At 53.1% G+C, this 14,499-nt stretch overlaps 1 protein-coding gene across 1 annotated transcript in view; it reads right to left on the bottom strand.

Moving 5' to 3' along the window:
* Positions 1-14,499, bottom strand: part of MAPK8IP2 (mitogen-activated protein kinase 8 interacting protein 2) — a 46,768-nt gene that overhangs the window by 6,924 nt on the left and 25,345 nt on the right. Inside the window, exons 4-8 of the mRNA XM_060279308.1 lie at positions 11,102-11,225; positions 7,883-10,180; positions 4,571-4,646; positions 2,518-2,690; positions 418-527 (exon numbers count right to left, since the gene is read on the bottom strand). Of these exons, the coding sequence (XP_060135291.1) occupies positions 418-527; positions 2,518-2,690; positions 4,571-4,646; positions 7,883-10,180; positions 11,102-11,225 (2,781 nt within the window). The remainder of the gene's footprint in view (positions 1-417; positions 528-2,517; positions 2,691-4,570; positions 4,647-7,882; positions 10,181-11,101; positions 11,226-14,499) is intronic.

Raw genomic sequence — 14,499 nt, forward strand, 5'->3', positions numbered from 1 at the left:
TAAGTCTGCCTTCGGGGATCCAACTCTGAACTGATGTGAGTAAACCTCTTTTATTGACTTTGAATAAGATGGTGGCGTCTTTATTCTTTTCAGAGGGATTCAAGGGAACTTACCAGGAACGTACAATTCAATCTGAGACAGAGTGAATTGTATAATAGCGAGAGGCTCACACGGGCCTGCAACCAGCTATCTGCTGTGCGTGTAAAAAGGGGAATGTAACTCTGCTAAGTAAAGGAATTTGCTAGCGCAAGTTAGGAAGGATATTAATAAATAATATATCTTCTCCTGCCACCCTCAACATTCCCACACGTAGCAGGTCGGATTCTCTGTCCTGGCAGCAGCCCCAAGAAAGCATTGCATGGACAGACAGACAGACAGACAGACAGAAACACACACAGCCCCTCTTCCCGGCCTCACCTTCTGCATAGCGGCACACAGGATACCATTGCCCTGATGGTAAGGAACTTCCACGGAGCCCAAGAACTGGACGTTGAAGCGCTCCATCCAGCACGGATTCCGCTTCAGGCCTGCAAGGAACCCAGCACAGAGTCAAGGTGCGGTTCTCCTCTCCTCGCCACTCCCCACTCTTTCAGAAAAGGCACAGGCTGGCTCCCCCGTCCCAGGGGAACTAGGCTGGGTGGCATGCCAGAGGCACCCATATTGCCCCGGTCTCCACCCAACTCCACCTACTCGTGCGCATCAGAGTTTGGAAGAACTTTCCCCAAATGGGATTCAGTAAATGGGTATCTCTGCTGAGCTCAGGTGGCCCAAATTCTTACAGCACCCATCACGAAACACCCCAAAAGCCTTTGTCTTCTCTGTATAAATGGCCCATTTGCTTTCTGACCTCCCTTCCGATTAGAAATTGAGAAAGGCAACCTGGCAAGCATCACATATATCAATGACTTCCCTTCTTCTCTTTCCATGGTTCATTTTGCATACCATAAATCCCTGCATATTTTGTGTAAACTAAACCAGCCTTCCATTATTACATCCATCAAAACTTATTTACACTGTTGAATTTATCTTTAATGCTGCCAGCGTTTTCAGCTGTACGCAGTTATTTCACATATATTCAGCGAACGTTTTCCAATCTTCTCTAAACGTATGTTGTTCTCGTTCTCTTATTCTATATGTTAAGTCTGCAAGCTGCGCATATTCTGTCAACTTAAGTTGCCATTCTTCTTTGGTTGGGACCTCGCTCGTTTTTCCATTTTGGGGCTAACAATTGTTTGGTTAAATTTCTGTCCCACAATTCCCCCTGCCCTCATTCCAAAGAGCCCGGGGGGGGGGGCACGGAATTACAGAATGGTTGGAAGGGACACCAGGGGTCATCTAGTCCAACCCGCTGTGATACAGGAGTCACAAGTAAAGAATTCCCATGTTTGCAGCTGGAGTCCATTCCACTGAACAGCTCTTGCCCTCAGAGAGTTCTTCCTTATGTTTATTCAGGTTTCCAGCCAGAAAACAACTGGGCAAATCAGAGTTGCAGAGCTGGAAGGGATCCCCCAAGAGTCATCTACTCCAACCCCCTTGCAGTCAAGTACAACATTCCCTGAGATCCATTGCCGAGGGCCTTCTGGCAGTTCCCTCGTTGCGAGAAGCCAAGTTGCAGGGAACCAGGCAGAGGGCCTTCTCGGTGGTGGCACCCGCCCTGTGGAACGCCCTCCCATCAGATGTCAAAGAGAAAAACAGCTACTAGATTTTTAGAAGATATCTAAAGGCAGCCCTGTTTAGGGAGGCTTTTAATGTTTAATAAATTATTTTATTTCATTTTTCTGTTGGAAGCCGCCCAGAGTTGTTTACATTGTTCATACAGTGGTACCTCGGTTTATGAACACAATTGGTTCCGGAAGTCTGTTCATAAACCGAAGTGTTCATAAACCGAAGCAAACTTTCCCATTGAAAATAATGGAAAGTGGATTAATCCGTTCTAGAAGATGAAAAAAAAACCCTGAAGCAGCAATTTAATGGAGCGCTTCCGTGGCTGCAGCCCAGTCGCGGAAGCGCTCCCCGGCCTCTGGGAGGCATCGAAATGAAGTCCCGGCTCCGATGCCTTCGCGGAGGCTGGGGCTTCGCTCCGATGGCTTCGTGGAGGCCGGGGAGCGCTCCCGTGGCTGCAACCCAGTCGCAGAAGCGCTCCCCGGCCTCTGGGAGGCATCGGAATGAAGTCCTGGCCTCCCCGAAGGTATCGGACGCTCAGTAGGCCTCCGGCACCTTGGTTTACTAACTTCCGGGTTAGGAGTGTTCATAAGCCGAAAATTCGTAAACCGAGGTGTTCGTAAACCGAGGTACCACTGTATATGTTAAGTTCTATGTTCTGTTTAGACATCATAAAGAATTGATATTATATATTGCATGTTCGCATCTGGTCGCGTGTTGCTCTGGTTTTGATTCACGGCAGTGTTTGCAACACAGAACCTCTGACACTGGGCAGCCAGGAAGCTGCTTCTGCCCCCCCTCTGCCACCACCTCCCGGCCCGGCAGCACCACCAGCACACACACACCCCAGCTCACCTGTCACTTCCTTGGCCTGGCTCACCACCTCGTGGGCATAGAAGGCTGGGAAGATGCCTCTCTCCCCCGTGCGCATGTTGTAGCCCCGGTACCAGTAGTCGTCTTCCTCCAGCTCCACCAGAATCGGGTCGTCCACGTCCAGCTCCAGCTCGTCCTCGTGGCGAGGGATGAACCTGGAGGAGGGAGAAGAGGCCAGTTGGGGAAGGGCCATGGCAGCAGCTCGGCAGCAGGAGGCTCCCAAGTGGGGCTGGGAGAGACAGCCGCCTGGAGAGCTGCGGCTGCCAACCAGTGTAGACTAGACTGAGCTGGATGGGCCAATGGGTCTGACTCAGTAGAAGGCAGCTTCTTGATGTTCTCTCAGAAGCACTAACTTTGGGGGAGGCTTTGGGGCCCCACAGCCAACACGCTGCTTCCCTTCCCTGTATGACTTTAATAATAATAATAATAATAATAATAATAATAATAATAATTTATTTATACCCTGCCCATCTTGCTGGGTTTCCTCAGCCACTCTGGGCGGCTTCCAGCAAAAGATTAAAAATACATTAAAACATCAGTCATTAAAAACTTCCCTAAACAGGGCTGCCTTCAGATGTCTTCTAAAAGTCTGATGGGAGGGCGTTCCACAGGGCAGGTGCCACCACCGAGAAGGCCCTCTGCCTGGTTCCCTGCAACCTCACTTCTCACAGGGAGGGAACTGCCAGAAGGCCCTCGGCACTGAACCTCAGCGTCCGGGTTGAATGATGGGGGTGGAAATGATCCTTCAGTATACTGGGCCGAGGCCGTTTAGGGCTTTCAAGGTCAGCCATGTATCCTTCCCAGAGCTCAGCCCTCTTCCCTCCTGCAGGTTCCAGTAACTGGGATTCAGAAGCATCGCTGCCTCCGACTGGGGAGGGCGGAACATGTCCATTGTGACCAGTAGCCAAGAACGGCCCTCTCCTCCTCAATGCATTTATCTAACCCTCTTTTAAAGCCATCTAGGTGGGCAGCCACCCCTGCCTCCCGTGGCAGGGAGTTCCAGAGATTAACACTGTGATCTCCCAGCATTCCGCTTCATCATGGGTCCACAGGTTCTAGCCTTATGAGAGATGGAGGAAAACTTTTCCTCTGTCCTCTTCCCAGCTCAGTTCTTTATTATTTCTTGTGTGTGTTTGTGCTGTGCTTCAAAAGGCAGTGGGGTGCTGTGATTATGGAACTCAAGGCCAGGAAGCTCCAAAAAGTTTGGGATCCTCTGGTTTACATGATAGTTGCTGCTGTCCTTAAATAAATCTTGCTGCTGCTGCAAGAGTTGGCGTGAGCTGCTGGGAAATTACTCTGGTTCCAAGCCCGCTGCTTTAGACTCCTTGGGTCACTGAGCCTACTGCCCATAGCTGCCAAGTTATCCCTTTTTTACAGGGATTTTCCCTTATGCTGAATCGGCTTCCTCGCGAGAAAAGGGAAAACTTGGCAGCTATGCTACTGCCATAAATTTTTTCCCCTCCCTTTTTTTTAAGCTGCGGAACTCCCTGCCACAGGAGGCAGCGATGGCCACCAACTTAGATGGCTTTAGAAGAGGATTGGGCAAAAATTCATGGAGAGGGAATAATCTATCAGTGGCTCCTGACCACAATAGGAAAGAGGGCTCTTGTGCTTGGATCCTCCTTGTGGGTTTCACAAAAGGGGCATCTGCTGTGAGAACAGGCACTTTTTAGGTTCTTAAATTTCTAGCAGGATTGGTCTTACATCAGCAGGTGGAGTGGTGGTTTACCTTTGAGCAGGGGCTGCTGTTTTTAATGGACTCGGGACCCCATGTCCTGGCAGCCCCCTCTGCTGCTGAGATCCACGGTGTTGAAAAGCCTTTTCTGGCGCCATGGCTAAGCCTTGACTGGCGTGTCCATGGCAAACAGCAGAAGTGGGGCCTGGTTCCCTCTTCTCAAGGGATGCTCTTCTGCTTTGCTGGGGTGTGTGGGAGCCCTCCCCCCCAAAAAAAAGACAGCCTTGCAGGACTGATCTCCTGGCCCGAAGGAGCATCTCACCCAAGGGCAGGAGAACCCTCTGACCTCTCCCTTCTCACCTGAAGACAGCTCGGTGGGTCTGTTCCCGCTCCTCCCCGTTCACCATGCAAGAAAAGAGACCAAAGGACTCTGTACCTGGTTGAGGGGGCAGAGAAAGGATCACAGCAGGCTGCAGACAGAGAATCACCCAAAGCAAAGGGCTGACCAATCAGAGACTGGGGCGAGGGAGCTGCACTTGTCAGGAGCGCCAGCTGTACCAATCGGGTAAGGAGTTTCGCATCTGTGCCAATCAAGGGCAGGGTGTGGCATCTTGTACCAATCAAGAGCAGGGTGTGGTATTTTGTACCAATCAGGGATGAGATGGGGCATCTGTACCAATCAAAGGCAGGGTGTGGCATCTTGTACCAATCAGGGATGGGGTGGGGCATTTGTACCAATCAGAGAAGGGATGGGGCATCTTGTACCAATCAGGGATGATATGGGGCACCTATACCAATCAGGGATGCAGTGCAACACCTCTACCAATCAAGGGCAGGGTGGGGCATCTTGTACCAATCAGGGATGAGATGGGGCACCTGTACCAATCAGGGATGCAGTGCAACACCTCTACCAATCAAGGGCAGGGTGGGGCACCTGTACCAATCAGGGATGCAGTGCAACACCTCTACCAATCAAGGGCAGGGTGGGGCATCTTGTACCAATCAGGGATGCAGTGCAACACCTCTACCAATCAAGGGCAGGGTGGGGCATCTTGTACCAATCAGGGATGAGATGGGGCACCTGTACCAATCAGGGATGCAGGGCAACACCTCTACCAATCAAGGGCAGGGTGTGGCATCTTGTACCAATCAGGGATGCAGTGCAACACCTCTACCAATCAAGGGCAGGGTGTGGCATCTTGTACCAATCAGGGATGAGATGGGGCACCTGTACCAATCAGGGATGCAGGGCAACACCTCTACCAATCAAGGGCAGGGTGTGGCATCTTGTACCAATCAGGGATACAGTGCAACACCTCTACCAATCAAGGGCAGGGTGGGGCATCTTGTACCAATCAGGGATGCAGTGCAACACCTCTACCAATCAAGGGCAGGGTGGGGCATCTTGTACCAATCAGGGATGCAGTGCAACACCTCTACCAATCAAGGGCAGGGTGGGGCATCTTGTACCAATCAGGGATGCAGTGCAACACCTCTACCAATCAAGGGCAGGGTGGGGCATCTTGTACCAATCAGGGATGAGATGGGGCACCTGTACCAATCAGGGATGCAGTGCAACACCTCTACCAATCAAGGGCAGGGTGGGGCCCCTGTACCAATCAGGGATGCAGTGCAACACCTCTACCAATCAAGGGCAGGGTGGGGCATCTTGTACCAATCAGGGATGCAGTGCAACACCTCTACCAATCAAGGGCAGGGTGGGGCATCTTGTACCAATCAGGGATGAGATGGGGCACCTGTACCAATCAGGGATGCAGGGCAACACCTCTACCAATCAAGGGCAGGGTGTGGCATCTTGTACCAATCAGGGATGCAGTGCAACACCTCTACCAATCAAGGGCAGGGTGTGGCATCTTGTACCAATCAGGGATGAGATGGGGCACCTGTACCAATCAGGGATGCAGGGCAACACCTCTACCAATCAAGGGCAGGGTGTGGCATCTTGTACCAATCAGGGATACAGTGCAACACCTCTACCAATCAAGGGCAGGGTGGGGCATCTTGTACCAATCAGGGATGCAGTGCAACACCTCTACCAATCAAGGGCAGGGTGGGGCACCTGTACCAATCAGGGATGCAGGGCAACACCTCTACCAATCAAGGGCAGGGTGTGGCATCTTGTACCAATCAGGGATGAGATGGGGCACCTGTACCAATCAGGGATGCAGGGCAACACCTCTACCAATCAAGGGCAGGGTGTGGCATCTTGTACCAATCAGGGATGAGATGGGGCACCTGTACCAATCAGGGATGCAGGGCAACACCTCTACCAATCAAGGGCAGGGTGGGGCATCTTGTACCAATCAGGGATGAGATGGGGCACCTGTACCAATCAGGGATGCAGGGCAACACCTCTACCAATCAAGGGCAGGGTGTGGCATCTTGTACCAATCAGGGATGAGATGGGGCACCTGTACCAATCAGGGATGCAGGGCAACACCTCTACCAATCAAGGGCAGGGTGGGGCATCTTGTACCAATCAGGGATGAGATGGGGCACCTGTACCAATCAGGGATGCAGTGCAACACCTCTACCAATCAAGGGCAGGGCGTGGCATCTTGTACCAATCAGGGATGAGATGGGGCACCTGTACCAATCAGGGATGCAGTGCAACACCTCTACCAATCAAGGGCAGGGTGGGGCATCTTGTACCAATCAGGGATGCAGGGCAACACCTCTACCAATCAAGGGCAGGGTGGGGCATCTTGTACCAATCAGGGATGCAGGGCAACACCTCTACCAATCAAGGGCAGGGTGGGGCATCTTGTACCAATCAGGGATGCAGGGCAACACCTCTACCAATCAAGGGCAGGGTGTGGCATCTTGTACCAATCAGGGATGCAGTGCAACACCTCTACCAATCAAGGGCAGGGTGGGGCATCTTGTACCAATCAGGGATGCAGTGCAACACCTCTACCAATCAAGGGCAGGGTGTGGCATCTTGTACCAATCAGGGATGCAGTGCAACACCTCTACCAATCAAGGGCAGGGTGTGGCATCTTGTACCAATCAGGGATGAGATGGGGCACCTGTACCAATCAGGGATGCAGGGCAACACCTCTACCAATCAAGGGCAGGGTGTGGCATCTTGTACCAATCAGGGATGAGATGGGGCACCTTTACCAATCAGGGATGCAGGGCAACACCTCTACCAATCAAGGGCAGGGTGGGGCATCTTGTACCAATCAGGGATGAGATGGGGCACCTGTACCAATCAGGGCTGCAGGGCAACACCTCTACCAATCAAGGGCAGGGTGGGGCATCTTGTACCAATCAGGGATGAGATGGGGCACCTGTACCAATCAGGGATGCAGGGCAACCCTTCTACCAATCAAGGGCAGGGTGTGGCATTTGTACCAATCACGCTGTTAGGACAGAGGGCTTCTTCTTCTAAGGATAGGAAGCCAATTGCAGAGGCCTGCCGCTCAGCAGGAAGACAGCCAATCAAGACCGCCTGTGGCCACAATGGGGCAGCAGCAGGTGAAGCCCTGTTGCTTGGGAGCCAGGAGACCAAAGCAGAAGGGCCCCTGGATCTTGTCTCCAGGTGACTGGGGTGGCAACATGCAGTCATGTGCTGGTCGCAGGATGCGGCCTCCCTCCCTCTCCCCCCACCCACCCCACCCCCTCTAGCCACAGAAGGGGGGCACTCACTGGAGGAACGGGAGGTGCTGTTGACAAAGACGTTGAGGAACTTCTTTGAGAAGTGGAGGTCGGCCTCGGGCGAGGAGTCCTCCGAGGAAGAGCTGCGCCCGTCCGGCGCCACCAGCCCCTCCCCAAAGTCACTGCCTGCATCCTCCAGGTCGTCGGCAGCGTCGCAGGCCCGCAGCAGCTCGCTGTCGTCGCTCAGCACCGACGTGCAGCGCTTGAGGCTGACCAGCTCCAGCTGGGTGTTTTCGTCCACGACAAGGGTGTACTTGACGGAGTCGTAGGCCAGGGAGTCGTCCAGCGCTATGGTGGGCGGGGGCAGGGGCATCTCCTCGGAGAAGGGGGAGCCCTTCAGGCTGCCTAGGGAAGGGGCCTCCCCGTCCTCTTCCTCCTCCTCGGGAGAGTAGGCCAAGCTGAAGCAACGGTTGGTCTTGGCAGTGGAGACGTCCAGCCCCTCGCTGCCCTCTAACCGGACATCGTCAATCATGTCGTTGTCCTCCAAAATGCCAGAGTCCAGGTCCCCGTCGATCGCCCAGTCCTCGGGCCCTGTGGCCAGGTCTGCTTTGACCACGACCTCCCTGGGGGGCAAGCCCTTGGCTGGGGTGCCGCCGCCGCTGCTCTTGCAGCAGCCGGAGAGTGGCCTCCCAGGAAAGACGGGAGCAATGGTGTCGTTGGTCAGGTTGCTCATGAACAGGTAGGGTCCCACCTCATCCGCCGGGCCCCCTGGCTCGGTGGGCTTCTCCTCCTCCCGTAGCGAACACCGGAGGGTCTCCATGTCCACCAGCTCGATGCTCTGCGGAGGGCCAGGCTGCACCTCCTCCAGGGCCTCGCTGGGGATCTCTGGCTCCAGGTCGGAGGCGGGAGAGATGGTGTCCGAGAGGGAGTGGGCTGCCGGGAAGCACTCGTCGGCGCACTTGATGGGGTACGAGCCTTCTGAGATCATCTTGTTCACCAGGTTGCTGAGCAGCCACGGGGAGTCAGAGTCCTCGCTCAGGTCCGGCTCCGACTCGGAGTCAGAGTCGGAGTCGTACTCGCTGTTCCCCGCTCGGTCATCGCTGTCGCTGCGGCCCTTGGGCACAAGCTTGGCCCCCACTGGCAAGTAGAAGGAACGCCGCAGGGTCTCCAGGCTGTGGTCGGGGTCAATCTCCAGGTCCAGTGGGTCCGAGAGGGGCCTGTCCGTTGGCTCGATGGGAGCGGACGGGTCCTCGTAAAACTCCTCTATCTTGAGGGCCGCCAGGCTGTCCCTCCGCACCACTGGGCTCTCTGGGGCCACTGCCACCCCGTCCTCCTCCTCCTTGCCCACGTCTAGCAGGAGGGCATCCTTCAGGCCCAGCACCCCCCGGGACTCCAGGTCCGCCTCCAGCTCAGCCTCTGAGCCCGGGGAGCTGGCCTCCTCGATGGAGTTGGTGAGGTGGGAGGAGCGTCCACTGCTGCTGTCGCTGCTCAAATCCAGCTCTGTTTCTGAGATGCTGGAGATCATGTTGCTGGCCAGGCGGTTCCCGCTGCAGGCAAAGGCCGCCTCGATCTCGCCCTCCACGTCCGAGTCGGAGCCAGGCGAGCTGAGGTCCTCGCTGTGCCGGCTGCACGGCGGGAAGGACTTGGAGTTGCGGCTGGTGAGGTCAGCCTCGATACCGGGGTCTGATGAGGGGGATGTGGTGTCCGACGAGGCGGAAGGTGGCCCTCGCACACTGGGCGCCCGGCCCCTGTGGCCGCTTTCTTCTTCGGAGCTCAGGGATTCTGCTGCCGTTCTGGTCGGGGTGGCGTGGTCTCCCAAGGGGTGGTTCATTCCAGACCTGCCGTCTCGGCGGCCCTTGGGAGGCTCGGCGTCTGACAGCGGGGAGCCTCCCTGGTCAATCAGTGAGATGGGGGACCCATGCCCCGATTTTCCCCCAGCAAAGACAACGGGGGAGCCCCCAGCCACCTTCTTTGCCTCCTGGCAACCTGCCGCATCCCGCTGGAACCTGGCGCAGTAAATCTCCGTTGCCGGTGACCTATGGGGGCTGAAGGTGGGCGGCTGGGACTCCAGGCATGTGATGGGACCTTGGGGATCTTCCGCAACCTCCCTGGGGGCCTGGACAGATGAAGCTGAAGGAGGCTGAGAGCAGGGCATGGAGGAGACGATGTTCATGTTGTAGTCCTCCCCAGGTCGGGCAGGGGGTGGGGCCTCCCGCAGCTCCTGGCTGTTCCCTTCGGCATCATAAAGCGGTGGTTTGCAAGGAGGTTGGGCTTGGCCAGGGCCTGTGCCACTCCGAGTGTCTGAGCACAGTCTATCCTGGAGACACGGGTGCACAGGGGAGGATCGCTCTGCAAGGGGAAGGAACAGACGGCACCGTTCAGGACTCAGGAACCATCCCGAGAACACTCTAATGAGGTCAAAACCAGCAATCTGGGGAAGTCTACACAGCCGCCACCCAATCCTGAAGCCTCCTGCTCACCCTGGGCCTTATCTAGTTGGACCTGCCTATTGCCGTGCGATATATCCCAGACCTCCTAAGGGCTTTGCTGTTACCATTCCATGACCCAGACCCTGACTGGCAAGTCCTGCGGCTCTTGCACTCCACAGCCCAACCCTTGAGTCCCTCCAGTGAAGTGGGGAGTTGGATCCACATTCCTAACCACACACCCCCATAACCTACTTGGACAAGGGGGTGGGACCTCCCACCTGTGACCCAATTGCCTGGTGCCTTAACAACAACAGGTGACTAACAGCTGCCAACGTTCAGTTGATTGGCAGTTGCAGCAACCTTCTATGGAGACACACTTTCTGCACCAATCAGCTGATTGGCACTGGGAGAACGCCTTGAAAGGGGACTTGCAGTCTGGATGGAAGAAGCAGTATCCGTGCAAGCAGCTTCCTCTGCAAAAGGAAGAATGCAGAGGGGGCCGAGGAATGAATGCAAACAGCTTCCTGCAGTTGGAGAAAGCTATGCTGAGAAATCACGCTGTGCTATGGAGTCAAAGCAGGATCCCCTGTCGGCTGATCGACACCAACAGTGAGCCCTCCTTGCAAGGAACCATTGTCACTCTCAGTTGCTCCTTTGCAGCCTCTTCCGTACCTGACACCCCCACAGAATGTGATTTGTCTAACTGGGACCTGCACCGGGCTTATTTAGACCTGTGGGCTGAAAGTTCCCCACCTCTGTACCTCCACCCTCCTGCACAGTTTCTGCTTGCTGGGGGGAGCCCGTTCTCCCCAGGGGGCCAGGGGTACGGGAAAGCACTCACCAGCATGGGGCACCGAAGAGGAGGAGGAGGAGGAAGATGAAGAAGTGTGGAGCAAAGTCTCCTGCCAGGTGGCCCTTTGCAAGGGGGGCGCTGGGTTGCAGCCGCTGTTGTTGTTCAGGGAGTCCTGGCCACGCACGGGAGAAAAAAAGAGTAGAGATGAGTTAAAGAAAATGTTTAAAAGTACTTTAGTGGGGGGGGGAGGCATTTCTGTTAGCTGTAGTAGGAGAAGAGATCCCAAAGAGAGACATAGGAGGAGGAGGAGGAGGAGGAGGAGGAGGAGGAGGAGGAGTTTGGATTTGATATCCCGCTTTATCACTACCCTAAGGAGTCTCAAAGCAGCTAACATTCTCCTTTCCTTTCCTCTCCCACAACAAACACTCTGTGAGGTGAGTGAGGCTGAGAGACTTCAGAGAAGTGTGACTAGCCCAAGGTCACCCAGCAGCTGCATGTGGAGGAGCGGGGAAGCGAACCCAGTTCCCCAGATTACGAATCTACCACTCTTAACCACTATACCACGCTGGCTCTCCATACATTAAACTGTTAATGTGTGCGGCAACAGCAGCAAGAACTCTTTTAGCCCCAAAATGGAAGCAACAGGAAATCCCTTCGTTAGAAGAGGGGCAGATGAAGATGATGGACTATGCAGAACTGGCAAAGCTGATTGGGAAAATCCGAAACCAGCGTGATCAAGTGTTCCAAAAAGACCAGAGTAAATTTGTACAATATCTGAAGGATAACTGTAAACAATTGACCACACTAGCAGGGTTGTAGTAAGAAAACTAGCAAGGTTAATGATTTGTACCTTCTGTATATTTATTTAATATTTTGTGATAAACGGAAGGAGTGAAATGTAAAGTGGAAATTGTATAAATGCTATGAAGTAATAATGGACTATGGAAGTCATGAGATGGGATGGAGGGAAGTTGAAGCTCAATAGAGCAAGTATGTAAAGAGTATAATAAGGATGTGTTTAAATGTGATAAAATGGAAACTAATAAAAAATATAAAAAAGAGAACCAGGCAAAAGCATTCCTCTTCTCCCAGGCCTTTGGCTAATTAAGCAATATATGGCCTTTTGGGGCGGGGGGGGGGGGGGGGAGAGAAGATAAAAAGAGAAATTTAATAAGAAGAATCACAGAATCGTAGGGCTGATATTCCAACCCCCTGTAATGCTGGAATCACAGATTAGGAAGCCCTGAAAGAAGGCCCCACAACCCCTGTTTAAAACCCTCCAATGAATCATAGAACTGTAGGGTTGGATGGGACACCAAGAGTTATCTAGTCCAACCCCTGCAATGAAGGGATCACAACAAACTGTGCCGAAGGAGAGAGCTTCTCAGCCAGGGATTGCTGCAGTCTACCGTTCCAAGAGAGGATCCACCTCTGGTTGAGAGCATTTTTGCAGAGCTGAATCGGAAATGGGGCAGTTCCAAAACCATGATGGCACAGAAGGAGTTTCCTCAAAGAATAAGAGCAGCCCTTGCTCCTTTCGGATTGTGCCACTAGAAATCAGATTAAGGCACTTAACCGGCAGCTCTAGCAGTGGGAGTGAAAGGCACCTGCTTTGCTTGCAGAAAGCCCCAGGTGTGAGTGTTGGCTTCTCCAAATAGGACTGGCGCAGGCTGGAGGAGAGGTTTGTCAAAGGTCACCAGCCACAATGGCTATGCTCAAGAACAGGGCCGTCGTAAGCATATCAGGCGCCCTGGCGCTGTGGTGCGGCGATCCCTCCGGCCGGAGCCCTGGCCCATTGCGGCACCCAGCCTTGCCTTCGGGCCAGCCCTGCTCAAGAATTAGCACAATACAGTGGTAGCTCTGGTTACGAACGGGATCCATTCTGGAGGCCCGTTCGCAACGTGAAAAGGCTGCATCCTGAAGTGCTGCTTCTGTGCACGCGTGCAACGCAATTTGGCACATCTGTGCATGCGCAAAGCACAATTTAGCACTTCTGCGCATGCGCGCAGATTACAGACAGGGAGAACCCGGAAGTACCCCGTTTTGGAACTCCAGGGTTCAGTGCGTCCGTATCCCGAAAAGACGTATCCTGAAGCGGATGTGACATGAGGTATGACTGTAATAATAATAATAATAATAATAATAATAATAATAATAATAATAGTAATAATAATAATAGTAATAATAATAATAATAATTTATTCCCCCGACCATCTGATTGTGGTTCCCCAGCCACTCTGGGTGGCTCCCAAGAGAATATTAAAAACACGATAAAACATCAAACATTTAAAAACTTCCCTGAACAGGGCTACCTTCAGATGTCTTCTAAAAGTCAGATAGTTGTTTATTTCCTTGACATCTGATGGGAGGGCGTTCCACAGGGCGGGCGCCACCACCGAGAAGGCCCTCTGCCTGGTTCCCTGTAACCTCACTTTTCGCAGGGAGGGAACTGCCAGAAGGCCCTCGGAGCTGGACCTCCGTGTCCGGGCTGAGTGATGGGGGTGGAGACGCTCCCTCAGGTATACTGGGCTGAGGCCGTTTAGGGCTTTCAAGGTCAGCACCAACACTTTGATTTGTGCTCGGAAACATACTGGGAGCCGATATAGGTCTTACAGGACCAGTGTTCTATGGTCTTGGCGATCGCTCCCAGTCACCAGTCTAGCTGCTGCATGAAGCACAAAGACTCCAAATTCTGGTATGAGTTTACCTGACCTGGATTAACATGCAGATCAGAATGTGGATGAATTTTGTGAAGCAACTCTTGAATTGGAGACGTATCCAAGGGGGATTTTAAACAGTGCCTTTTCAGGTGAAGTGTGTTTGGGACAGCCTGTTTTTTGGTGAGAAAACAGCTGCAGTGCCAAACTTTTCTGCGTTATTTAATTATTTCATAAAATTTGCACAAGGCTTGTTTGCAAAAACAAAAACCCCACCCCATTTTTTCCCCATTGGAGGGATTGGATGACTGTCTATTATGAATTGCAGGGGGTTGGACTAGATGACCCTCAGGGTCCCTTCCAACTCTACAATTCTATGAATCCATGAAAGCAAAAAAGCCTCAAAGAAGTTTACAAAAAAAGGATAAATCAATAAAATCATCTTAGAAATGCAGAGCTGTAAGGTAATCCCAAGGACCACCCAGTCTCTGCAATGCAGAAATCGCAACTAACGCATCCCTGGCAGATGGCCATTATTAATAAGAAAAGCTAACAGCAATAATTAAAAACTCTTAAAACGTTAACAACGGACAAAAAACATAATTAAAACTCGCACCAACTTTCTAAACATCTGGACAAGCTTGTCTAAGCAAAAATGCTTTGAGCAGGCTCCAAAAAGTCTGCAGTGATATCAAGAGGCAGGGAGTTCCACAGTGCAGGCGCTTCCAGCTGCGCGAAAACAACTGAGTTCTTGCAAGTGTCCTCAAGTTTATTCCAGCTTGATCTGTG

The sequence above is a fragment of the Zootoca vivipara genome, chromosome 10 (genome assembly GCF_963506605.1).
Source record: "Zootoca vivipara chromosome 10, rZooViv1.1, whole genome shotgun sequence".
Lineage (NCBI taxonomy): Eukaryota > Metazoa > Chordata > Lepidosauria > Squamata > Lacertidae > Zootoca > Zootoca vivipara.